This window comes from Melozone crissalis, unplaced genomic scaffold (genome assembly GCF_028551555.1).
Source record: "Melozone crissalis strain CALT ecotype California unplaced genomic scaffold, PUWL_Pcris_2 ptg000293l_1, whole genome shotgun sequence".
Lineage (NCBI taxonomy): Eukaryota > Metazoa > Chordata > Aves > Passeriformes > Passerellidae > Melozone > Melozone crissalis.
In genome coordinates, this window is record NW_026536045.1 from 313,190 (window position 1) to 338,256 (window position 25,067).

General features: G+C 54.9%; 1 protein-coding gene across 1 annotated transcript; it reads left to right on the forward strand.

Annotated features, from left to right (window-relative positions):
- The first annotated feature begins 18,875 nt into the window (after positions 1–18,875).
- Positions 18,876–24,063, forward strand: LOC128949773 (cell division cycle protein 20 homolog). The gene is given in 11 exon segments (XM_054294629.1): positions 18,876–19,068; positions 19,615–19,760; positions 20,371–20,467; positions 21,394–21,522; positions 21,878–22,074; positions 22,386–22,462; positions 22,803–23,056; positions 23,162–23,286; positions 23,458–23,575; positions 23,884–24,008; positions 24,010–24,063. Coding segments are annotated over 11 exon segments (1,515 nt in total).
- Positions 24,064–25,067: the final 1,004 nt, after the last annotated feature.

A 25,067-nucleotide genomic window follows, 5' to 3' on the forward strand; every position in this document is an offset into this window, starting at 1 on the left:
ATGATGCTGGCTGTTCTTAGTAGTAAAAACCAGAAAACAAACGAGATATGCCCAGGAGCTCAGTGTGGTGAGTTGTGCTAGGAAAGAGCCCACTCCAGACTCCAATGGCACAAGCATCAGCACCAGATTTTGCCTGGGATAACCTCTGTGAATTCCTCCCTCAACTTAGGCAGCTGAAATAATAATTGATCCACATGAACCAAATCTTGACAGTGGGTACATTTTTTCCCTACTGTCTCCAAACAAAAATCAAACATAAACAGTGAGAAATTATTTCATCTCTACTAATGAGTGGCAGCATGAGAACTCAGCAATATGTTAAGAGAAAATCTCCCTGGTACAGTGAATTACACTTTTCCTGGAGTGAAGCAAGAACCCCTGTGATTGAAAAACTCCCTTTCCAGACTCAGAGATTGTTTTTATAAAGTATTAAAAAAAAAGTATAATGTTCCAAAACTCAGCCAGGAAAGCAGCGGTAATAATTCTTCCCTAATGCCTCTGAAATTAAGCTACACTTAGACTGATTTTTTTCAATTTGGAGTGCATGTATACACAATATTGCTAACATATCCCTGCAGTAGATGTGTGCAGTGTGTGCTGCACTGCCCAGCTGCTGGCTCTGTCACACCAGAAACTGCTGCTCCATCCCCACGGGCTGCAGGCCCCCATGGACAGGGCTGGGGCGTGGGGGCTGCTCCCCTGCACGGCCTCCCCTTCACATCCTTGCCAGAGCCATGGGCAGCTGCCTGTGGCCACCGAGTGCACTCAGGAACTGACCAGTGCTGCTGGAGGCCTTGGTGCTGAGCCCCTGAATCATCTCTCACTCGGACATGCTGACAAACAAAGGAGGAACAGGGCCTCAGTGGCCCGAAGAGCTGCCCACAGAACCAGCAGGACCTGGACCAGTGGGATTGCAGAAGCGGCGCGGGGAGAACATCCAGGCAGGCTGCCAGGGGCTGAGGCTGGGGCAATGGAAAATCTGCAGTGGGAAGGAAGCAACACAGCATCTGGTATTTTGAAACACAGCTAGAGTTTTCCTGTGCATTCTGACTATGAGTCACCAATGGTAGGCTGTGAAATTCCTAATACCTGTCTGGCCCTTGGGGCTGAGCTGTGGGATGAAGCTGTGGGAGGAGACCTGGGAGAGATCCTAGAGTGAGCCAGGGGCCCTCATGTCAGAGCAGAACCCAGAACAGCGGGAAGGGATCCATGGCAGCCTCGCTGCCCCGCTGCTGCTTCCATGCCCTGCAGGGCTGTTTCCCAGCCTGGCCTGGCTGCAGCTTCTCCCCAGCCTCTGCAGGAAGGCATTGGGTATCAGCTGCCACGCAGCCCAAACTCACCAGGGATCCCCTGCATTTTCCCGGTCCCCAGTCACATCCTGAGATGTGGCTGCTTGGAGGAGGTAAAGCCATAGCCAGCCCCAAAGGCCTGGAGGGATCAGGCTTTTAGCGATCCTTATCCATGTTTTGGAGAAGTATTGCCTCCTGAAGAGGCCACCTCCTGGATGTGCAATGATTCCATCTGATCCAGCTGTGCCTCTTCCTTTCTCAAGGGATGGACAGAGGGGCTCTATGGAAGGTGGCATTTCCTGCAGGAAGGGAGGCGATGCCAGGCACAGTCACAGGAGGTAATTGCTGTGCCTCTGGGCCTGAGCCCTGCTAAGGCTTGAGCTGCCCTCTCTGCTGCTTGGCACTGCAGGCACAGCCCAGAGGAATTGTCCCGAGCAGGCTCATGGCCCTCGGGTACTGAGCTGTCCTGCTGGGCTCCCTCCCTGGGAGACAGGTCCCGAAACCTGGGAGCGGCTGCACGGGGTGCCCATGGTGGGGAAAGGGCCGAGGGGGAGGGCAAGGCTCCAGTGTGTCCTGAGAGGGCCTGGCTGTGTGCCCGTGGGCTGTGGGAGCTGTTCCATGGGCAGGTGGGCAAGCAGGAGGGAGGTACGGAGGTTGGGAGTGACAGCAGTGGCACTGCAGCTTTGCCCAAGCATTTAGTGAGGGTTTCCTGCATGGGAGGGAGAGAGCCCCAGGGCCCTGGGCTGCTCCAGCCGTCCCACCAGGCATGTTGCACAGGACCTGCAGCCCCTCCAGGCATGTTGCACAGGACCTGCAAAGAGCGTGGAGAGTGACCAGGAGGCACAGGCTCCCACAGCCTTACCCCACCCCCTTGCAGTGTCCAATTCCCCAAGGCAGAAGGGGATCCCAGCACACCATGGCAATGGTTCTGTAGGATCTGTGCTCCCTTCTCGACTGCCACATGACTTGGATTACTTGGAAATGCTGGTGAATGGTGCTTTGAAGACCTTGCCAGATGTTGGAGGCATGTTCTGAATGTACCTTTCCTGACAGAATAATCTGTGTCAGTGTGGCAAGAGTTTACTCATGAGACAGTTCCCTTAAGTTCCTCTGAAGGATGATCAGTTCTGGAAACCTTGCCCTGCTCCCTTCTGGAGCCCTGAGGGATCCCACAGGATCGCTGTCAGAGGGAGGAAGGGGCAATTTGCTGTCCATCCTCCTCCCATGTGCAATGCCACTGTGGCCTTCTGTGTGCTCTGTGCAGCCACACAGAAGAGCAGAGAGGGAAGGGGCTGGGCCCAGGGCTGTGCCCCGGGGCTGAGCCTTTCTCAGCTCATTTGCTGCCCCCAGGGAGCCTGAGATGCTCCTGCTGCCTCTGCCAAGCCCTGGCCTTGCCTGGGGCTGGGTTTGGAGGTGCTGGCAGCTCCAGGGAGTCCTTTCTGCCCCCAACTGCCCCACAAGGGGCTCCTTCAATCCCAGTATGGGGCCACTGCAGGCACAAGGTCTCCCTGGCCCTGCTCCTGAGTGGAAGGCAGAGCCAAGGGAGTGCCTTGGAGGGCACCAATCACCCAGGTGCCCTCACTGCCACTCGGGCCTGAAGGGGAATCTTCAGCAGTGCCATTGGAGCTGTTGTGTCCTGCCTTTCTTTGCAGCTGAGCTTGTTGGCAAAGGTGATCTGGCTTCCCAACCCACATTCAGGACTGAGCCTCTGGGAGATGGTGAGGGTAGGTCAAGGCCTTTCCCCTGGGAGAGCTGCCAGATCGGAGCCCAAAGCTCGGCCAGGGGGGCATTTCTGCAGGTGCCACGACAGAACCATGGCCGTATGTGCTCTCGCCCTGCACGATCCACTCACAACTTCTGCTCAGCACTGGCAGCTGTTTGGAGGAGGGTGGGCCCTAGCCCAGCTGAAAAAGACCAGATGATTTGTTGATTTTATCCGATTTTGCATAAGCATGACGTCCTGAACATGCCGTTAAAGAAATGGAGAATTTCTCCATCTGTTAAGGTGTACTTTTTGTTTCTCAAGTGATGGGCCAAAATTCAGGACAGAAGGAGGTGTTTCCCCTACGAAGCAGAGACCGATTGGCAGCCCCTGCTGCAGGAAGGAAGGCCAAGCCAAACACAGGCATGGGCACGGGCACAGGCTCAGAAGGTAATTGCTGTGCCAGGCTCAGCAGGGCTCAGCCCTTGGCAGGGCTGGGTGGCTGCAGCTCTTCCCCCAGGGCCTGCCCTTGCACGGCCCGGCAGCAGCCAAAGCTGGAGGCGCCTCTGGAGTCCTTGAGGCCTCTGGAGCTCGTTCACAGCCCCGGGGAAAGGGGACTCATGCACCAAAGTCCCTCCTGCTGCAGCTGCTCTGGAGCTGGCCCTGAGTGCCCAGAGGCCCAAGGCACAGGAGCAGCCCCGAATGGGAGCCCTGCCGCGAGCCCAAGGCCAGAGCCAGCCTTGGCTCCCGACTGGGCAGGGGCTGCACTGGGTCCTGACAGGGCCTGACTCTGTGCCCTGGGGCTGGGGGAGCTGTCACGGGGCAGGGAGGGCCAGGGCTGGCAGGGGCTGCTCAGGGATGGGTTTGGCCCGTGTCCCTCCAAGCAGTGACTGCCCAAGAAGCTGCGCTGCCCCCGGACTCTCCTCCCGGCCTCCTGGGCTTGGTTGGGTGGCACAGCCTGTGCCAAGGGGCGCCAAGGTGCCTGAAGGCCCCAGCTCTGGGGGAAACGGAGAACGTCCTGCCCGCATCCACCGTGCTGCCAGCTCAGAAGTGCAGCACAGCACGGGCTGCTGTGACCAGCGGCGGGGTCCCCAGGGCTGGGGAAGCCCAAGGGGCAGGCAGCAGCATGGGGCTCCTGAGAAAAAGCAACCCCAGTTGCTTAGTTTTTCAGTTTTAGAAATTAGAAATTTGTAGACATATTTCAAAACATTTTTTCTGTAGAGAGACACCCCCAAATATATCTTCCCAAATACTATAGTGTTTAAAGATTTTTGTAAGTATTTTTAGAATCAAGAGAACAAGTGACCCCATTTTTTCATTCTTAAAAATATTTAGAAATATCTTTTGTAGAGAGCAATCGCCAAATGTTTCGCTCCTGTTTCCACAACACATCTCTATTTTTGAAACTAGTTTTAGTGTTCTGGAAAATATTTTCCCCTTATACAATAAAAAATAAAATTACATTTCAGTGGTAATCTTTATTCTAGGAAGAAGTAAGACCCCTGCAGCCAGCCAGCCTGCTGCAGAGGCTCTTTTCCCGCAGGAGCTTTTTACCTAGTCACAACCAACATACATAAAACCTTTTCCCTGATACTTAAGATTTTTGACAAGCTCACGTCTTAGTCGTCTCAGAATAACTATGAGCACAGTGGGCATCTCTTACCATCTTTGTTTGCTTCTGGTGGAACTCCCTCAGTTCTAGAGCAAGGCCTTCTCTCAGCTTCCTGCTGCCCCCGGGCTCTCCTCCCAGCCTGCTGGGCTTGGTTGGGTGGCACAGCCTGTGCCAAGGGGCAGCAAGGTGCCTGCAGGCCCCAGCTCTGGGGGAAACCGAGAATGTCCTGCCCGCATCCACCGTGCTGCCAGCTCAGCAGTGCAGCACAGCACGGGCTGACCCTCCCCATTGCTCCCACAGGTGCAGCTGGAACCACAGCACATGTTCCTGATGCCCAGAAGGGCCTTGGAAGGGGTTTCTGTCAGGAACCAGGCTGCTGGCTGGGGTTCCTGGCAGGCCTGCTTGTTTTGGAGCTTATTTTCATCTTATGCTCTATCCGAATTTGGACTTAAGAGAAGACAGTGAGTGTTTAGTTCACCTTTCCCTCAAACAGCTTCTTTTGAAAGTCTACTGTACATAGGAAACATTGCCAGTGAGGCTGCAGTGTAGGTGTGGCCAGTCCATGATTGTCCAAAGAATTCTGCTGAGGGTTCTGCTGCTGCCCAGAGCTTTCATTGGCCTCCTAATTGCTGGGCCTTGTCCTGGGGGGCCCGCTGGGGCTGCAGCCAGTGCTGGCTCCCACTGAGGCTGCCTGGCCAAGAGCAGCCCCAGGGGCACAGGGCAGAGGCAAAGCACGGTGGGGAGGAGAAAGAGCAGGGACAAGATTGCCCTTGAAAGGCAGAGGCGCTCTGGGGCCCGCTCCTGGCCAGGGAGCCTGGCCAGAGACGTGCCCTGCTGGCCGGGGCCTTGAGGGACAGCTGTGCAGCTGGGCCAAGCTGTGCAAGCAGCTCCAGCTGTGCTGGGGAGCCTTCCCAGCTCTGGGCCCTGCTGTGCAAGAGGCTCCCTGTGTGCCACTGGCAGCTGGGGCCTCAGCTACCCCCTCTTTTCATAGGAGCGCCTCTGCAGCTTCACAAGACCAGCCAAATAACTCAGCCAGGGAGAACTGGACCTGTCATCTCTCATTCCCGTGCCAGTGTCCGTTGTCCCTGCCATGGCTGCAATACCAGTTTGTTGCTGGGGTCATGCTGTTGCCACCACCACCCAGAACAGGACCCTCTACCACCAGTTGGCCTGGCTCTGCTCTACAGCCAGGCCAGGAGGTGCAGCCCTCCAGACAGGGAAGGGCCTGAGTACAGCAATGTCTTTGGGCTTCAGCTCATGTGTCCGTGAGCTACCACCAGCACAGGCGGAGCTGCTTGTCTGGGCACAGCCGTGAGTGGGCAGGCAGTGGCCAAGCATGGGGCTCCTGAGACACCATATTTTGGCTTAGTTCTTCATTTTATTAATTAGAAACTCTTAGAAATAGGTAGGGTTTATTTTTTTCCTAATATAGAAATTGTCAAAAGTTTGCCCCCTTTTTCCATAGTCGGTAAGGATTTTTCAAAGTAATTTTAGAATTCAGAAGAACTTTGAACATTTTTACACTTCTAGAATCAACTGGACTTGTCATCTTGCATTTCCGTGCCAGTGTCCATTGTCCCTTCCCCACAGCTGCATTACCAGCTTATTGCTGGGGACATGCTGTTGCCTCCACCACCCAGAGCAGGACCCTCTGTCCCCAAAGGTGCCGGCCCTGGTGTCCAGCCTGGCGAGGTGGTGCAGCCCTCCTGCCAGGGAAGGGCCTGAGTCCACCAACATCTTTGGCCTTCAGCTCAGGTGTCTGTGTGCTACCACCAGCGCTGGCAGAGCTGCTTGTCTGGGCACAGCCAGGGCTGGGCAGACAGCTGCTGGGAACGGGGCTCCTGAGAAAAAGCGACCCCATTTTGTCTTCATTTTACATAGCAGAAATTGTTCAGGATTTTTACATAGCAGAAATTGTTCAAAATATTCAGAAACAGTTTTTGTAGAAAAAAATCCCCATATATTTCTTCCCTTTTCCCACAGGAGTTCAGGATTTTTCAAAGTAGTTGTAGAATTCTGAAAAAGGTAGAACACTTAAATACTTGCAGAATAAAAAATAAAACTGAATTTAATTGGTGATCTTTACTCTAAGAAGAACTAAGTCATGACAAAGCACCCAGCATACTGGAGAGGCTCTTTTCCCACTGGACATTCTTACCGAGCGACAACAACCAACTAAAACCTTTTCCCTGATATTTTCTGGGATTTCTGAGAAGCTCACCTCTCAGACTTCAGAGGCAAACTTTGAGCACAGTGGGAATCTCCTGCTGGGCAGGAGGGTCTCTGTGTGCCAGCTGCAACTGGGACCTCAGCAACCTCCTGTCTCAACAGGCGTCCATCTGCAGCTTCACAGGAGCGGCCAAACACCTCAGTCTGGGACACCCGTACCAGACATTCCCCATCGCCATGCCCATGCTCAATGCCCGTCGCAGTTGCTTTACCAGCTTGTTGCTGTGCAGGTGCTGCCACCACCCAAACAAGGTCCCCTCCCCCTGAAGGCACTGGCCCTGATCTCTGGCCCCTACTGAAGGTGGGCAGAGCTTGGCCCAGCATTTCTGTTACAATAAAGAGATGGAGCTGTCACCCCAGTGTCCGGGTGGCAGCAGCAGCAAAGCCCGCACTGGCTCAGCTCCGTGCCCGGGAGCAGCCATGCATGCCCACAGTGTGGGCAGGCAGGAGCCAGGCAGGGGCTGCTGTGACCAGCGGCGGGCTCCCCAGGGCTGGGGGAGCCCATGCTGAGCGTCCCTGGGCTGAGGGCACATTTCCTTCCCTGGCATCATCTGGGCCTGGACCTCCTCCAGTGGCAAGCCCAGGAAAAGAGGGAAGCCATCAAGAGCATCTCCATGGACACAGTCTGACCCACAATGTCAGCAGGAGACGAATAAGGTTTTGCTGAGCAATGGACCTGGGATACACAAAAACAATCAAGGCAGTCCATTTGTACAGATGCGGGCGCACTCTGGGGGTACAGCTGAAGCCATGAGGTCACAGCAGGCTCAGGGGTCACAGCAGGCTGAGGTCACAGTTGGCTCTGAGGTCACAGAGGTGCCAGACCCGGAGGTTGCACAGCAGCACAAGGAGCGAGCACTCAGTCCTTGAGCACAACTGTTGCGGGAGCAGCGGCAGTGGCAGCAGTGGTGCTGACATTGGGACAGCACTGTCAGGACAGCGGTGGCAGCAAGAGCTACGGGACTGGCAGAGGGCAAGGCACCATGGCCCTTGCTCGGCGCCTCTTCCTCCTGCTCCTCCTGGCCGTGGCCCTGCCTGCCAGGGCTGCCCAGGCTGCTCCACTGAAAGCATGGTGAGCACGTGAGCCGGCAGCCTGGCTCCCCTTTCCCGGGACAGCGCTCCCTGCTCCCCGGGAAGCGCTGGGGATGGTTTTCCCCAGGCCTTTAGGGAAGGTTTCCTCTGGGGGAGGGAGAGAGCCCCCATGGCCCTGGGCAGCCCCAGTTTCCTCTCCAGGGATGAGTCAGAGGGCCTGCAAAGAGGGTGCAGAGTGACCAGGAACCAGGCCAGAGCTCCCTAGGCCCCTGTGCAGTTTGACCTTGCCCATTCACACCTGGCTCCCGTAGCCTTAGCCAACCCCCTTGCAGTGCCCTGTTCCCAAAGGCAGAAGGGGATCCCAGCACACAAAGGAAATGGTTCAGGTCTTTGCTCCATTCTAGATTTGGATCACGCCTTGGAAGATTTGGAAGTCCAGGTGAATGACACTATGAATGTCTTGGCGAATGCCAGAGGCAAGTCCTTATTTTCCCTTTTTACTGGCAAAATAATCAGTGTCCATGTGGCAAGAGCTCACCTATCGGCCATTTTTGTTAACGTTAAGTCACGGCTGAAGAAATCTGTAAAACTTGCCTGCTTCTTTCTGGAGCACTGAGTGATCCCACAGGATTGCTGTCAGTGGGAGGAAGGAGCATTTAGCTGTCCATCCTCCTCCCGTGTGCAATGACACTGTGTCCTTCCATGTGCTCTGTGCAGTCACAGAGAAGAGTAGAATGGGCAGGGGCCAGGCCCAAGGCTGTGCCCCAGGGCTGAGCCTTGCCTGCAGCCTGAGGATCTCCTACAGTGCCACAGGTGATGTTCTGTCCTGCCTTTCTTTGCAGCTGAACCTGTTGGTGAAGGTGATCTGGCTTCCCAAACCACATCCACGACTGAGCCTCTGGGAGATGGTGAGGGTAGGTCAAGGCCTTTCCCCTGGGAGAGCTGCCAGCTCAGAGCCCAAAGCTCGGCCAGGGGGGCATCGCTGCAGGTGCCAGGACAGAGCCATGCACATGTGTGCCCTCGCCCTGCGCGATCCCCTCACTGCTCCTGTGGCTCAGTGGTGCCCGTGCAGCTGAGCAGAGATGGCAGAAGCTTCTGCGGCTGATGTGTTACAGATGTGTCTGCAGGGAGGACTTTTCCTGTCCCTGTGATCATTCCTACACAGAAGCCAGGCTCCCGTCGCAGGGGTGAGTAGTGTGTCCCTGCTGACCCCACAGGCTGAGCCCTGCTTTTGTGGCATCCATTCACGGGAAATGGAACCGTGTTGCTCTAAGGCCCTCCAAGGGGAAAGAACAAAGCTACAGGACAGAAGAAACCCCATGAGCCATCTGAACAAATGAGGGAAATGCTGAAGGAAATGCAGCAGGCAGGACAAGGTGGGTTCATTCCCTCAGCCTTCACCTGGGGCTAAGTAGCCGAGGGTTCTGGCTGGACATCTGGACACGCCGAGCCTGGCCCAGCAGGAAGGGATCCATGGCAGCCTCACTGCCCCGCTGCTGCTTCCATGCCCTGCAGGGCTGTTTCCAAGCCTGGCCTGGCTGCAGCTTCTCCCCAGCCTCTGCAGGAAAGCATTGGGCATCAGCTGACAGGCAGACCAAACCGCACCACAGGCATGAGATGCCCTGCAATTTCCCATCTCCTGGCAAATCAGAAGGGGCACCTATATGGAGAAGGGAGAGCCCTGCCCTACCCAAAAAGTTGAAAGGGATTTCCTGAATCTTAACCATGTCTTTGAGAGGCATTGCCTCCTGAAGATGCCACCTCTCCAATGGGGAACAGTCCAATATGATCCAGCTCTCTCTTTTCTCCAGAAGCAGATGGAGAGGCTGTGCAGAAGGAAGCATTTCCTGGAGGAACCAGTGGTTCATGGACAGCCTCTTCTGCAGGAAGGGAGGCGATGCCAGGCACAGCCACAGGAGGTAATTGCTGTGCCCCTGGGCCTGAGCCCTGCTGAGGCTTGAGCCGCCCTCTCTGCTGCTTGGCACTGTGGGCACAGCCCGGACAAGACGGGCACAGCCCAGAGGAATTGTCCCGAGCAGGCTCATGGCACTCGGGTACTGAGCTGTCCTGCTGGGCTCCCTCTGTGGGAGACACGTCCCGAAACCTGGGAGCGGCTGCACGGGGTGCCTATGGTGGGGAAAGGGCAGAGGGGGAGATCAAGGCTCCAGTGTGTCCTGAGAGGGCCTGGCTATGTGCCCGTGTGCTGGGGGATTTGTCCCAGTGGAAAGACAGTTGGAGAGATAGAAGTAGGTAGAAAGGGAGGAAGGGCAGGAGGGGGACAGGGGGATAGCTGTGCCACTGCCTGCTGCAGTTTTCCCCAGGGATTTAGCAAGAGTTGCAGCTGTGGAAGTGAGAGCTCCCAGGGCCCTGGGTTGCTTCAGCCGTCCCACCATGGATGTTGCACAGGGCATGGAAAGAGGGTGCAGAGTGACCAGGAGCCTGCCCAGAGCTCCCGAGGCCCCTGTGCAGTTTGACCTTGTCCATTCACACCTGGCTCCCACGGCCGTACCTGACCCCCTTGCAGTGCCCAATTCCCAAAAGCAGAAGGGGATCCCAGCACACAAAGGAAATAGTTCAGGTCTTTGCTCCATTCTAGATTTGGATCATGCCTTGAAAGATTTGGAAGTCCAGGTGAATGACACTTTGAATGTCATGGCGAATGCCAGAGGCAAGTTCTGAATTTTCCTTTTTACTGGCAAAATAATCAGTGTCCATGTGGAAGGAGCTCACCCATCGGCCATTTTCGTTATAGTCAAATCAGGGCTGAAGAATTCTGTAAACCTTGCCCCGCTCCTTTCTGGAGCACTGAGTGATCCCACAGGATCGCTGTCAGTGGGAGACAGGAGCATTTAGCTGTCCATCCTCCTCCCGTGTGCAATGCCATTGTGTCCTTCCCTGTGCTCTGTGTAGCCACTGAGAAGAGTAGAATGGGCAGGGGCCAGGCCCAGGGCTTTGCCCCAGGGCTGAGCCTTGCCTGCAGCCTGAGGATCTCCTACAGTGCCACAGGTGATGTTCTGTCCTGCCTTTCTTTGCAGCTGAACCTGTTGGTGAAGGTGATCTGGCTTCCCAAACCACATCCACGACTGAGCCTCTGGGAGATGGTGAGGGTAGGTCAAGGCCTTTCCCCTGGGAGAGCTGCCAGCTCAGAGCCCAAAGCTCGGCCAGGGGGGCATCGCTGCAGGTGCCAGGACAGAGCCAATGCACGTGTGTGCCCTTGCCCTGCGCGATCCCCTCACAGCTCCTGTGGCTCAGTGGTGCCCGTGCAGCTGAGCAGAGATGGCAGAAGCTTCTGTGGCTGATGTGTTACAGATGTGTCTGCAGGGAGGACTTTTCCTGTTCCTGTGATCATTCCTACACAGAAGCCAGGCTCCCGTCGCAGGGGTGAGTAGTGTGTCCCTGCTGACCCCACAGGCTGAGCCCTGCTTTTGTGGCATCCATTCACGGGAAATGGAACCGTGTTGCTCTCAGGTCCTCCAAGGGGAAAGAACAAAGCTACAGGACAGAAGAAACCCCATGAGCCATCTGAACAAATGAGGGAAATGCTGAAGGAAATGCAGCAGGCAGGACAAGGTGGGTTCATTCCCTCAGCCTTCACCTGGGGCTAAGTAGCCGAGGGTTCTGGCTGGACATCTGGACACGCCGAGAGCCTGGCCCAGCAGGAAGGGATCCATGGCAGCCTCACTGCCCCACTGCTGCTTCCATGCCCTGCAGGGCAGTTTCCCAGCCTGGCCTGGCTGCAGCTTCTCCCCAGCCTCTGCAGGAAAGCATTGGGCATCAGCTGACAGGCAGACCAAACCGCACCACAGGCATGAGATGCCCTGCAATTTCCCATCTCCTGGCAAATCAGAAGGGGCACCTATATGAAGAAGGGAGAGCCCTGCCCTACCCAAAAAGTTGAAAGGGATTTCCTGAATCTTAACCATGTCTTTGAGAGGCATTGCCTCCTGAAGATGCCACCTCTCCAATGGGGAACAGTCCAATATGATCCAGCTCTCTCTTTTCTCCAGAAGCAGGTGGAGTGGCTGTGCAGAAGGAAGCATTTCCTGGAAGAACCAGTGGTTCATGGACAGCCTCTTCTGCAGGAAGGGAGGCGATGCCAGGCACAGCCACAGGAGGTAATTGCTGTGCCCCTGGGCCTGAGCCCTGCTGAGGCTTGAGCCGCCCTCTCTGCTGCTTGGCACTGCGGGCACAGCCCGGACAAGACGGGCACAGCCCAGAGGAATTGTCCCGAGCAGGCTCATGGCACTCGGGTACTGAGCTGTCCTGCTGGGCTCCCTCTGTGGGAGACACGTCCTGAAACCTGGGAGCGGCTGCACGGGGTGCCCATGGTGGGGAAAGGGCAGAGGGGAAGATCAAGGCTCCAGTGTGTCCTGAGAGGGCCTGGTCATGTGCCTGTGTGCTGGGGGATTTGTCCCAGTGGAAAGACGGTTGGAGAGATAGAAGTAGGTAGAAAGGGAGGGAGAAAGGGCAGGAGGGGGACAGGGGGATAGCTGTGCCACTGCCTGCTGCAGTTTTCCCCAGGGATTTAGCAAGAGTTGCAGCTGTGGAAGTGAGAGTTCCCAGGGCCCTGGGTTGCTTCAGCCGTCCCACCATGGATGTTGCACAGGGCATGGAAAGAGGGTGCAGAGTGACCAGGAGCCTGCCCAGAGCTCCCGAGGCCCTTGTGCAGTTTGGCTATGTCCATTCACACCTGGCTCCCACGGCCGTACCCGACTCCCTTGCAGTGCCCAATTCCCAAAAGCAGAAGGGGATCCCAACACACCCTGAAAAATGTTCTCATCTGTGCTCCATTCTAGATGAGGTTGCTCGAAAGGCTTCCCCATTAGATTGGTTGAGAAAAGTGTTGAAGCCTTTGGAGCCTCCTTCAGGTATGTTCTCACTGTCCTACACAGTAATAATTGTTGACAACTTCACAGCAACCAGGTTACAAAAACTACTGTGGCTGTTGTGTTACAGATGTGCCTGCAGGGAGTACTTTTCCTGCCCCTTTGCTGATTCCTACAGAGAAGCCTGGCTCCCATCGCAGGGGTGAGTAGTGTTGTCCCTGCTGACCCCACAGGCTGAGCCCCGCTTCTGTGGCATCCATTCCTAGGAAATGGAACTACTTTCCGTTAAGGTCCTCTGAGAGGGAAGAACAAAGCCCCAGGACACAAGAAACCACATGAGCCAAACAACATCTTGAAACGAATAGTGACAGAACTGCTGAAAGGGAATGGTGAGAGCATTTCCCTCAGCCTTGTCCTGGGGCTCAGCAGCCGAGGGCTCTGGCTGCACATCCGGACACGCCGTGCCCGGAACAGCGGGAAGGGATCCATGGCAGCCTCGCTGCCCCGCTGCTGCTTCCATGCTCTGCAGGGCTGTTTCCCAGCCTGGCCTGGCTGCAGCTTCTCCCCAGCCTCTGCAGGAAGGCATTGGGCATCAGCTGCCGCGCAGCCCAAACTCAGCAGGGATCCCCTGCATTTTCCCGGTCCCCAGTAACATCCTGAGGTGTGGCTGCTTGGAGGAGGGAGGGCCATAGCCAGCACCTAAGGCCTGGGGGGATCAGGATTTTCCTGATCATTACCCATGTCTTGGAAGGGTATTGCCTCCTGAAGAGGCCACCTCCTTGATATGCAATGATTCCATCTGATACAGCTGTGCCTCTTCCTTTCTCAAGGGATGGACAGAGGGGCTCTATGGATGGTGGCATTTCCTGCAGGAAGGGAGGCGATGCCAGGCACATCCACAGGAGGTAATTGCTGTGCCTCTGGGCCTGAGCCCTGCTGAGGCTTGAGCTGCCCTCTCTGCTGCTTGGAACTGCGGGCACAGCCCGGACAAGACGGGCACAGCCCAGAGAAATTATCCCCAGCAGGCTCATGGCCCTCGGGTACTGAGCTGTCCTGCTGGGCTCCCTCTGTGGGAGACACGTCCCGAAACCTGGGAACGGCTGCACGGGGTGCCCATGGTGGGGAAAGGGCAGAGGGGGAGAGCAAGGCTCCAGTGTGTCCTGAGAGGGCCTGGCTATGTGCCCGTGGGCTGTGGGAGCTGTTCCATGGGCAGGTGGGCAAGCAGGAGGGAGGTACGGAGGTTGGGAGTGACAGCAGTGGCACTGCAGCTTTGCCCAAGCATTTAGTGAGGGTTTCCTGCATGGGAGGGAGAGAGCCCCAGGGCCCTGGGCTGCTCCAGCTGCCCCTCCAGGCATGTTGCACAGGACCTGCAAAGAGCGTGGAGAGTGACCAGGAGGCACAGGCTCCCACAGCCTTACTCCACCCCTTTGCAGTGCCCAATACCCCAAGGGAGAAGGGGATCCCAGCACACCATGGAAATGGTTCTGTAGGATCTGTGCTCCCTTCTCGACTGGGATCATGACTTGGATTAGTTGGAAATGCTGGTGAATGGTACTTTGAAGACCTTGCCAGATGTTGGAAGCATGTTCTGAATGTACCTTTCCTGACAGAATAATCCGTGGCTGTGTGGCAAGAGTTTACTCATGAGACAGTTCCCTTAAATTTCACTGAAGGTTGATCAGTTCTGGAAACCTTGCCCTGCTCCCTTCTGGAGCCCTGAGGGATCCCACAGGATCGATGTCAGTGGGAGGAAGGGACAATTTGCTGTCCATCCTCCTCCCATGTACAATGCCACTGTGGCCTTCTGTGTGCTCTGTGCAGCCACACAGAAGAGCAGAGAGGGAAGGGGCTGGGCCCAGGGCTGTGCCCCGGGGCTGAGCCTTTCTCAGCTCATTTGCTGCCCCCAGGGAGCCTGAGATGCTCCTGCTGCCTCTGCCAAGCCCTGGCCCTGCCTGGGGCTGGGTTTGGAGGTGCTGGCAGCTCCAGGGAGTCCTTTCTGCCCCCAGCTGCCCCACAAGGGGCTCCTTCAATCCCAGTGTGGGGCCACTGCAGGCACAAGGTCTCCCTGGCCCTGCTCCTGAGTGGAAGGCAGAGCCAAGGGAGTGCCTTGGAGGGCACCAATCACCCAGGTGCCCTCACTGCCACTCGGGCCTGAAGGAGAATCTTCAGCAGTGCCATTGGAGCTGTTCTGTCCTGCCTTTCTTTGCAGCTGAGCCTGTTGCTAAAGGTGAACTGGCTTCCCAGCCCACGTTCAGGATTGAGCCTCTGGGAGATGGTGAAGGTACGTCAAGGCCTTTCCCCTGGGAGAGCTGACAGCTCAGAGCCCAAAGCTCAGCCAGGGGGGCATCTCTGCAGGCGCCAGGACAGAGCCATGCACGTGTGTGCCCTCGCCCGGCACGATCCACTCACAACTTCAGCTCAGCACTGGCAGATGTTTGGAGGAAGGTGGGCCCTGGCCCAGCGGAAAAAGCCTAGATGATTTGTTGATTTGACCTGATTTTGCATAAGCATGATGTTCTGAACATGCCATCAAAGTAATGGAGAATAGTTCCATCTGTTAAGGTGTACTTTTTGTTTCTCAAGTGATAGGCCAAAAGGCAGGACAGAAGGAGGTGTTTCCCCAAAGAAGCCGAGGCCAATTGGCATCCCCTGCTGCAGGAAGGAAGGCCAAGCCAAACACAGGCATGGGCACGGGCACAGGCTCAGAAGGTAATTGCTGTGCCAGGCTCAGCAGGGCTCAGCCCTTGGCAGGGCTGGGTGGCTGCAGCTCTTCCCCCAGGGCCTGCCCTTGCACAGCCCAGCAGCAGCCAAAGCTGGAGGTGCCGTTGGAGTTCGTTCACAGCCCCAGGGAAAGGGGACTCGTGCACCAACGTCCCTCCCACTGCAGCTGCTCTGGGGCTGGCCCTGAGTGCCCAGAGGCCCAAGGCACAAGAGCAGCCCTGAGCGGGAGCCCTGCCGAGAGCCCAGGGCCAGAGCCAGCCTTGGCTCCCGACTGGGCAGGGGCTGCGCTGGGTCCTGACAGGGCCTGACTCTGTGCCCTGGGGCTGGGGGAGCTGTCACGGGGCAGGGAGGGCGAGGGCTGGCAGTGGCCGCCCAGGGATGGGTTTGGCCCGTGTCCCTCCAAGCAGCGACTGCCTAAGAAGCTGCACAGCCCCCGGGCTCTCCTCCCGGCCTGCTGGGGTTTGTTGAGTGGTACAGCCTGTGCCAAGGGGCACCAAGGTGCCTGCAGGCTCCAGCTCTGGGGGAAACCGAGAACGTCCTGCCCGCATCCACTGTGCTGCCAGCTCAGCAGTGCAGCACAGCACGGGCTGACCCTCCCCATTGCTTCCACAGGTGCAGCAGCTGGAACCACAGCACATGTTCCTGATGCCCAGAAGGGCCTTGGAAGGGGTTTCTGTAAGGGAACGGGCTTCTGGCTAGGGTTACTGGCAGGCCTGCTTCTCTTGGAGCTGATATTCATCTTATGCTGTGTCCGAATTTGGACTTGCTGGAAGAGAAAAGGGTGAGTGTTTAGTTCACCTTTCCCTCAAACAGCTTCTTTTGAAATTGTATTTCAGACAGTAAACATTGCCAGTGAGGCTGCAGTGTAGGTGTGGCCCGTCCATTATTGTCCAAAGAATTCTGCTGAGGGTTCTGCTGCTGCCCAGAGCTTTCATTGGCCTCCTAATTGCTGGGCCTTGTCCTGGGGGGCCCGCTGGGGCTGCAGCCAGTGCTGGCTCCCACTGAGGCTGCCTGGCCAAGAGCAGCCCCAGGGGCACAGGACAGAGGCAAAGCACGGTGGGGAGGAGTAAGAACAGGGACAAAATTGCCCTTGAAAGGCAGAGGCGCTCTTGGGCCCACTCCTGGCCAGGGAGCCTGGCCAGAGCCGTGCCCTGCTGGCCGGGGCCTTGAGGGACAGCTGTGCAGCTGGGCCAAGCTGTGCCAGCAGCTCCAGCCGTGCTGGGGAGCCTTGCCAGCTCTGGGCCCTGCTGTGCAAGAGGCTCCCTTTGTGCCACTGGCAGCTGGGGCCTCAGCACCTCCTCTTTCCACAGTTCCACCTCTGGACAGGAGTTGTAAGATGGTGGCTGCACCTCACACCCAAAGAGCAAGAGCAGCCCATCCAGCAGTTAGAAGAGCCTGGGTAGCCCTGTCAAGAGTCCTGAGAAGAAGACTCCAGAACAGCCATCGACAAGGAAATCTCCTATTCTCCTGGAGATCCCACTGCCACCTCCTCGTCCCATGTATATCCCCAAGCTACTTCCATCTCTTTTTTGATCCTCCTCTGTCCCGTCCCGACTTCTTCTATAGACCCCAGGAGCAGCCCAGCACCCTCCAGCCCCTCCTGAGACCAACATGTCCCTTCCTGTGCCCCTGAACCCCCTGGTCCTGCCCTCTAAACAACACTGACGTTATTCCCGCTCTCTGCCAGTCTGGGTGATGGCCCTTTCTTTAGTTGCACTACAGGGAAGCTGCCGTCACCCCAGTGTCTGGGTGGCAGCAGCAGCAAAGCCCAGCAGGCAGCAGCACTGGCTGAGCTCCATGGCCAGGAGCAGCCGTGGATGCCCACGGTGTGGGCAGGCAGGAGCCAGGCAGGGGCTGCTGTGACCAGCGGCGGGGTCCCCAGGGCTGGGGGAGCCCAGGGGGCAGGCAGCAGCATGGGGCTCCTGAGAAAAAGCAACCCCAGTTGCTTAGTTTTTCACTTTTCGATATTAGAAATTTGTAGAAATATTTCAAAATATTTTTTCTGTAGACAGACATCCCCAAATATTTCTTCCCAATTCCTATAGTAGTTAAAGATTTTTCTAAGTAGTTTTAGAATCCAAAAAAATGACCTCATTTTGTCTTCACTTTTCATTTTTAAAAATATTTAGAAATATCTCTTGTATAGAGAAATCCCCATATGTTTCATTCCTTTTTCCACAAGACATCTGTATTTTTGAAACTGGTTTTAGAGGTCTGGAAAATATTTTCCCCTTATACAATAAAAAAATAAAATTGCATTTCAGTGGTAATCTTTATTTTAGGAAGAAGTAAGACCCCTTCAGCCCGCCAGCCTGCTGCAGAGGCTCTTTTCCCACAGGATCTTTTTATCTGGTCACAACCAACATACATAAAACCATTTCCCAGATATTTCCTGGGATTTTGGACAAGCTAACGTCTTAGTCTTCTCAGACAAACTTTGAGCACAGTGGGAATGTCTTCAAGTTACCATCTTTGTTTGCTTCTGGTGGAACTCCCTCAGTTCTAGAGCAGGGCCTTCTCTCAGCTTCCTGCTGCCCCCGGGCTCTCCTCCCAGCCTGCTGGGCTTTGTTGGGTGGCACAGCCTGTGCCAAGGGGCACCAAGGTGCCTGCAGGCTCCAGCTCTGGGGGAAACCGAGAATGTTCTGCCCGCATCCACCGTGCTGCCAGCTCAGCAGTGCAGCACAGCACGGGCTGACCCTCCCCATTGCTCCCACAGGTGCAGCTGGAACCACAGCACATGTTCCTGATGCCCAGAAGGGCCTTGGAAAGGGTTTCTGTCAGGGAACAGGCTGCTGGCTGGGGTTCCTGGCAGGCCTGCTTGTTTTGGAGCTTATCTTCATTTTATGCTCTGTCCGAATTTGGACTTAAGAGAAGACAGTGAGTGTTTAGTTCACCTTTCCCTCAAACAGCTTCTTTTGAAAGTCTACTGTACATAGGAAGCATTCCCAGTGAGGCTGCAGTGTAGGTGTGGCCAGTCCATGACTGTCCAAAGAACTCTGCTGAGGGCTCTGCTGCTGCCCAGAGCTTTCATTGGCCTCCTAATTGCTGGGCCTTGTCCTGGGGGGCCCTCTGGGGCTGCAGCCAGTGCTGGCTCCCACTGAGGCTGCCTGGCCAAGAGCAGCCCCAGGGGCACAGGGCAGAGGCAAAGCACGGTGGGGAGGGTAAAGAACAGGGACGAGATTGCCCTTGAAAGGCAGGGGACGGGAGAATGTCGCTTATCGGAGGAAGCCCCAAAGAGTGGCTGGAAGGGGTGCCGGCTGATCAAGGACCCCCAAGGAGTGGTGGGAGGGCGTATAGGCTGATGGAGTGTCGCGAGGAGCGGTTGGGGAGTGTAGGGGTGTCCGTTGGTGGGGAGGAGCAGCCGGAGCGCTTGCACGGTCCGGTGATGGGGAGGCCGGCGGGGCCTGTCAGAGTAGGCTCAGCCCGGCCGGTGGGTACGGCTAATGCCACCCGCCCACAGGAGCATGGCGCAGTTCCTGTTCGAGGCGGACCTGCGCGGGCTGCTGAAGCTGGACACGCTGATCCCGAATGCGCCGCCTACGCGATGGCAGCGCAAGGCCAAGGAGAGTGGCCCCGGGCCCAGTCCCATCGGCGTGTCGCCCACGAAGCCGGCCAATTGCTCCCGCAGCTCCAGCAAGACGCCGTCCAAGACACCCGGTGAGCGCCGGCCCCCAGCGACAGAGGTTGAGTGCGGGAGCCTCGCCCAGGATGCTTGTCTGTAGCCATGGGGCTCTGGGCTCCCTGCCACGCTGCCCTACTGGCTGCTGCTCAGGCAGGAGGAGGTGGGCTGTGCTCCTGACAGCCACCCACCTCCTTGCCAGCATTAGGGGCAGAGCTCTTAGCACTGGGGCTGGCGAGCTGCTGTTTGCCCAGCTGAGCCTTGCTGGCACAGCTGTATGCTAGGACGAGTGTGGGCAGGACTGTTAGCTGACAGCTTTACATCTTGTGAGCGTTTTAGTATCTTCCCCTTATCTCTGGACTCTGGAATTGTTGCACTAGACCCAAGGAGTTGCACCACACTGTCCCTAACCAACTTGGTGGCAGGGAGGAAAATATAAGTTAGTTGTGACTGGGTGGCATGAGACCTCAGAGTCCTACTTGTCTGGTGGGTGTGATGTGGAGGAGTGTTGGGTTTGCTCCCGTGAAAGCTCTAATACAGGCTGTTAAATAGCTGTAAGACAATATTTTCATATGTGAATGCAGGTAAATCTGGATCCAAAATTCAAAGCACTCCCACAAAGGCTGGGGGGGATCGCTACATTCCCAAACGCAGCACTATGCAGATGGAGATGGCAAATTTCCTCCTAACCAAAGAGAATGACCCTGATGAGGATTCCCCTACCAAAAAGGTGAGCATGTTGCTAAGTTACAATTACTTCACAACCGCTACTCCTTCCTGCCCCTTTACTCTATCAAGTGGGCACATGGGACTGACAAGTCCCAGCCATCACTACTTGCAGCTCTGGGCTTCAGGAGCCTAGGATGAGATTGAAGCTGTAGAGACTGCCATGCACTCTAAGCCTATGCTGCTTCTAGCAGCAAAATCTACCTTTGACTAATGAGGCTTTAAAATGTAGCAGGCAACAAAAACACAAAGCTGTGAGCCTATGCAAAGTGAAACTGCTGGTGGTAGCTATTCTAGGACAATGTCTCCACAGGGAACACTTCTGGAATGTTTTACACTGTGTTCTGAAATCTGTTTATGAAGCATTTGGTCGCTTTGTGGCTGTGGCTTTTCCCACTGGCAATGACACTGAGTTTGCCATTGTGTGAAAATGTGAGCAGGACGATGTATGTAAGTCTGAGGGAAAACTGCTTTGACCTGCCTCTGTGTGACTGACCCTTGCAGCACAGTCAAACATCTTCAGATTCTAAGAGAAGGGGACTTAGGTGTCTGTTTAAATTGCAGTGTGGGAATTGTTTTAAATGCATTGCACTGAGGGTGATTTGTCTCTGTAGGAGCAACAGAAAGCCTGGGCAGTGAATCTGAATGGTTTTGATGTAGAAGAGGCAAAGATCCTCCACCTCAGTGGAAAACCACAGAATGCTCCAGAAGGTATGATACAGAGTCGTTGTGAGCTGAATCAGCAGGAGAGATCAGGTTAGGGGAACAGCAACACAGAGGCTCTGTGTGTGGTCACAGGAGAAATCAACTGGTTTCTGAGAGCTGTACAGGCTGGAGTCTCCTTTCTTACGGTTCCTGAGGTCGAGGGAGGGCATAACAGTTACAGTGAATTTATTTAGGAGAGTTGCTATGACTGCCAGTTGGTCACCTGTTACAGGGCTTGCAAGGGTCTTCAGGGTGGAGAGAGAAATGAGAATCTGACCTCATGTTCAGAAGGCTTGATTTATTATTTTATGATATATATTACATTATTACTATACTAAAAGAAATAGAAGGAAAGTTCTCAGAAGCTAGCTAAGCTAAGAATAGAAAAAGAATAAATAAACAAATTTCTGTGTCTCAACAGAGAGTGAGACCCAGCTCTGCTCTGAGTGGTCAGTAAATCCAAACATTCACCCAAGACCAATCACGCATCCACCTGCTGCATTCCACAGCAGCAGATAACCATTGTTTACATTTTGTTGCTGAGGCCATAGCTTCTCAGAAGGGAGAAAAATCCTAAAGAAAGGATTTTTATGAAAAGATGTCGGTGACAGTCACCTGTACTGCAGGTTCCAAGCCTTCATGAAGTCTGTAAGAGCATCAAAGTCTCTGCTGTGCATTTTCTAGCTTAAACTGCAACTAAATATAATGGGATTCAAAAACCCAAGTGTTTGTTAAATTTGTTTCCATGAATGAGCAAATTGTAGCTCACCCCTGTTCAGCAGTTCATTCTGCCAGTGATTTTCGTGCACTGCAGGCTTGTGAGTGTTTCTCTTAGGACTTTATTTTCACTCCAAGGGATTCCTAGTTGGGTGAGCAGCACTCAGCTGGGAGGAAACTAACTCAGGTTAACAAACCTGTTCCCCTGCACACAGGCTATCAGAATAACCTGAAAGTGCTCTACAGTCAGAAAATGGCACCTGGATCCAGCAGGAAGAAGAGCAGATATATTCCCTCAAAGCCAGACTGGGTCTTGGATGCACCAGAGATGTTCAACGACTACTGTAAGTAGGCTGCAGGGTTGAGTGCTGGGCATCCAGAACTTTCTGCACTGGATTGCTGTTCCTAGGACAGTGTAACTGGGCTGTCTGTATTATTTTGTGTACCCAGGCTAGCACAGACCACTTCTGGAGTGTCCCTGTGTGGCCTTACAGGGACAGTGGTCTAGGGCACTGTGTAGGTGCCTTGGAGCAGGGTACCTGGCCCCAGCAGCTGGGCATAGTGACACTCAGAAGGCTGCCCCTCACCTGTACGTGTGTGTGTGCACATGTGCACCCGCGCCTGCTGCATCAGCACGGGTGAAGGGCAGGGCTCTCTAGCCAAGCATGGTGTGACCTGCACTGCTCTTTCAAATTGTAGATCTGAATCTCACAGACTGGAGCTCCCAGAACTTCCTTGCAGTGGCTCTGGACAACGCTGTTTATCTGTGGAATTACGGTACTAGGGAGATTATCCCCCTACTGCAGACGGAGCATCCATATCCTTACATTTCCTCTGTGTCATGGATTAAAGATGGAGACTATCTTGCTGTTGGCACAAGTAGTGCTGAGGTTCAAGTGAATGCAGGACTAAAACTAGAGGTGTTTTCTAGGGATTGACAGAACTGTGGGGCCTTGGCTGGCAGAGGAAGGATGCCATGCACCTGACTTGTCTTCCCTGGTGTGGGGTGGAACTGCCCAGTGTGCAAGGCAGGGCTTGGTTTGGGGGTTTTCTGATAAGCAGCGTTACCTTCTGTGCTATAGTCATGAGATAAACATTTTCTCTGTTCCCTTACTGAGTAAGCTGAGAGAGCCTGTGCAGTGAGGTTCCTAGGGCATAGAAACAGGATTGGGTTTCTTCTGAAGAACTTTTTGCTTTGCCTCTCCAGCTATGGGACGTTGAGCAACAGAAATGTCTCCGAACCATGACCAGCCATTGTGGCCGTGTGGGAACCCTCAGCTGGAAAGCTGCATCCTCTCCAGGTAAAGCAGTGGGTCAAGGGCAGTTTCCAGTTGTTGCAAACTCCTATCCCTCAATCTACGTGTGGCATGGGTTAGGGATGGCAGAGAGAAGTTTGTCCTGGCTTGGGATTCTTATTTAGCCTTATCTGTTGGGGCTGTGAGGAGAAGACCTCTTTCCTGTATTGCAATTTGTGCTGAAGTTGTGAAGAGCTTGTGTGGGTGTTTCACTCACACCAACAGACCTGTGTTGCTGGTAACACTGGTTGAAACCCAGTGGCAGGTATAGCAGTCTTGCAACAACAAAAATGGATTTGGGTGAAAATGTGCAGCCTGACTCTGTAAGCCTTCTCTTCTCTCTGCAGTGGTGCACAGACTGGGCAGATCCATCACCACGATGTCCGAGTGGCTGAGCATCACGTGGCCACCCTTGCTGGCCACACAGAGGAGGTGTGCGGACTCAAATGGTCTCTGGATGGCCACTACCTGGCCAGTGGTGGCAGTGACAGTCTGGCGAACGTCTGGCCATGCACCCAAGGTGGGGGTGGAGACTTTGCTCCTGTACAGACCTTCACTCAGCACCAGGGTGCTGTCAAGGTGAGCACAGAGCTGCCACAGGCGGATATGTGTGTGCAAGGCAGGCATGCAGCACTGGCTGGGTGCAGGTTGCCTCTTGTATGTTTTAAAATGAACTCTCCTTGCTCAGGACTGGCGTGGTGCCCATGCCAGATGAATGTTCTAGCCACTGGAGGTGGCACTAGAGACAGACATATCTGCATCTGGAACGTGTGTTCTGGCGTCTGCCTCAGTGCTGTTGATACCCGTTCCCAGGTGAGATATGAACATCAGCTTGGAGACAAACACCTTCTGGCAGCACACCTACACAGAGCTGCTGGCTCCTCAGGCCCAAAGGCACAGGGAAGGAGGGGGACCATGCTCACCTCCGAGTGGTGAGCATCAGCACAAGCACCTCGTCTCACCTGTGTTACTGCCTCTTTGCAGGTCTCTTCTATCCTATGGTCAACAAACTACAAGGAGCTCATTTCAGCCTATGGCTTTGCGCAGAATGAGCTGATTATATGGAACTATCCAACAATGACCAAGGTTGCAGAGCTGCAAAGTAGGTGGTCAGGGCCTGGGTGTGGGGGGGCTGTTAGAGGCTGAAGACAGCTGCACTCCTTGGTTGGAGCCTGCAGCATCACTGATACAGGACAGTATCCGGGGCCATGCTGCTAGGAGTAAAGCATGCCCACGGGGCTGTGGAAGAGATACCACTGATCCAAGTGTGTGCTTGGGGTCTGAAATCACGCTGCCACAGCCACTGGGGGGACAGCTATGCAAGCTGGCAGGGCTCATGGGAGCATACAGGAGTAAATGTGCATGTGCTGATCAGCTCAGCCCGGATTGCACATTCCTTCTCCTCCTCAGGTCATACTGATAGAATCTTGACCCTGACCATGAGTCCTGATGGTACAACAGTGGCCTCAGCAGCTGCTAATGAAACAGTGCAGGTCTGGAGCTGTTTTGAGATGGATCCCATAAAGAAGAAGGAGAAAAGAGAAGGCAAACAGTGCCAAAAGTGGGATTCTTCACCAGAGCATCCGCTGAGAGCACGAGATTGTTGTGGGGAGGGGGATATTTGGTTTTACACACTGTACAGTATTTTAAATGTCAATGAACTGCTTAACTTGACTTTTTCTTAATGGAGTCTTATGGAAAAAGAGCCGTGGCTCCTAAACCCAAGTCCTCCCTGAGGCTAGGGATCTGGGCAAGGAGTGGAGACCTAGGTCTTAAGGGCCAGTTTAGAGGCCCCTGAGCTTAGCACAGCCTAGCAGAAGGATGCTGTGCAAGGGCTGCACTTCTGTTTCTGTCCCAGATAAGACAGATATGTCACCTGCCCCATCTGGATGCTGACTACAAGCATAGCAGCTCCACCACAGGCTCAACTGAAAGCACAGCATGGCTGTGGCCTCAGTTTGTGTTGTCCTGGCCTGTCTCACAAGCCCAGAGACACCTTATCATGGCTCTGCAGGCAGATCTCAGTTTGTCTTGTTAGCTACAGGCAGCCATCACTGCCTGCCTATGGTGCTGGAGTAGAATAGCTGTTGGAAAACAAAGAAGGGAGAGAAATATAGAGCAACAGCTGTAATCACCCCAAAGGCTGGAAAGGGGCTGGCTCTGGCATGAAGCCTGATGCAAAACAAAAGGTTAGCTTACACTGCCACAGCCAGCCTGGATGTCATGCAAGAGCCACGCAAAGCACCACCAACCCTGTGCTCAGCCTTCAGTCACGTATTCTTCCAACAACTCTGATCTCCCTTCCCCTCCTGCTGACAGGAGGCCCTAGTGCCTCACTGAGGCTTCATGCAGGGGAGCAGGCACCAGGGCTCAGCTGACATTTATTGGGGCTTGACTCCCCTACACTTGTAAAAATGCCTTTTTTCCAGGCTGAACTGTGCTGGAGCAAGTTGCAGAAAATATATTTGAGCCCTTACCCGACCAACAACCAGCTCAGCCATGCTGCTTTGCACGGTGGAGCCGCAGTGTCTGAGGTTGCGGGGCTGCACCAGACCCATCAAGCCTGTCCTTCAGCTGCACCAGCATTGCCAGGG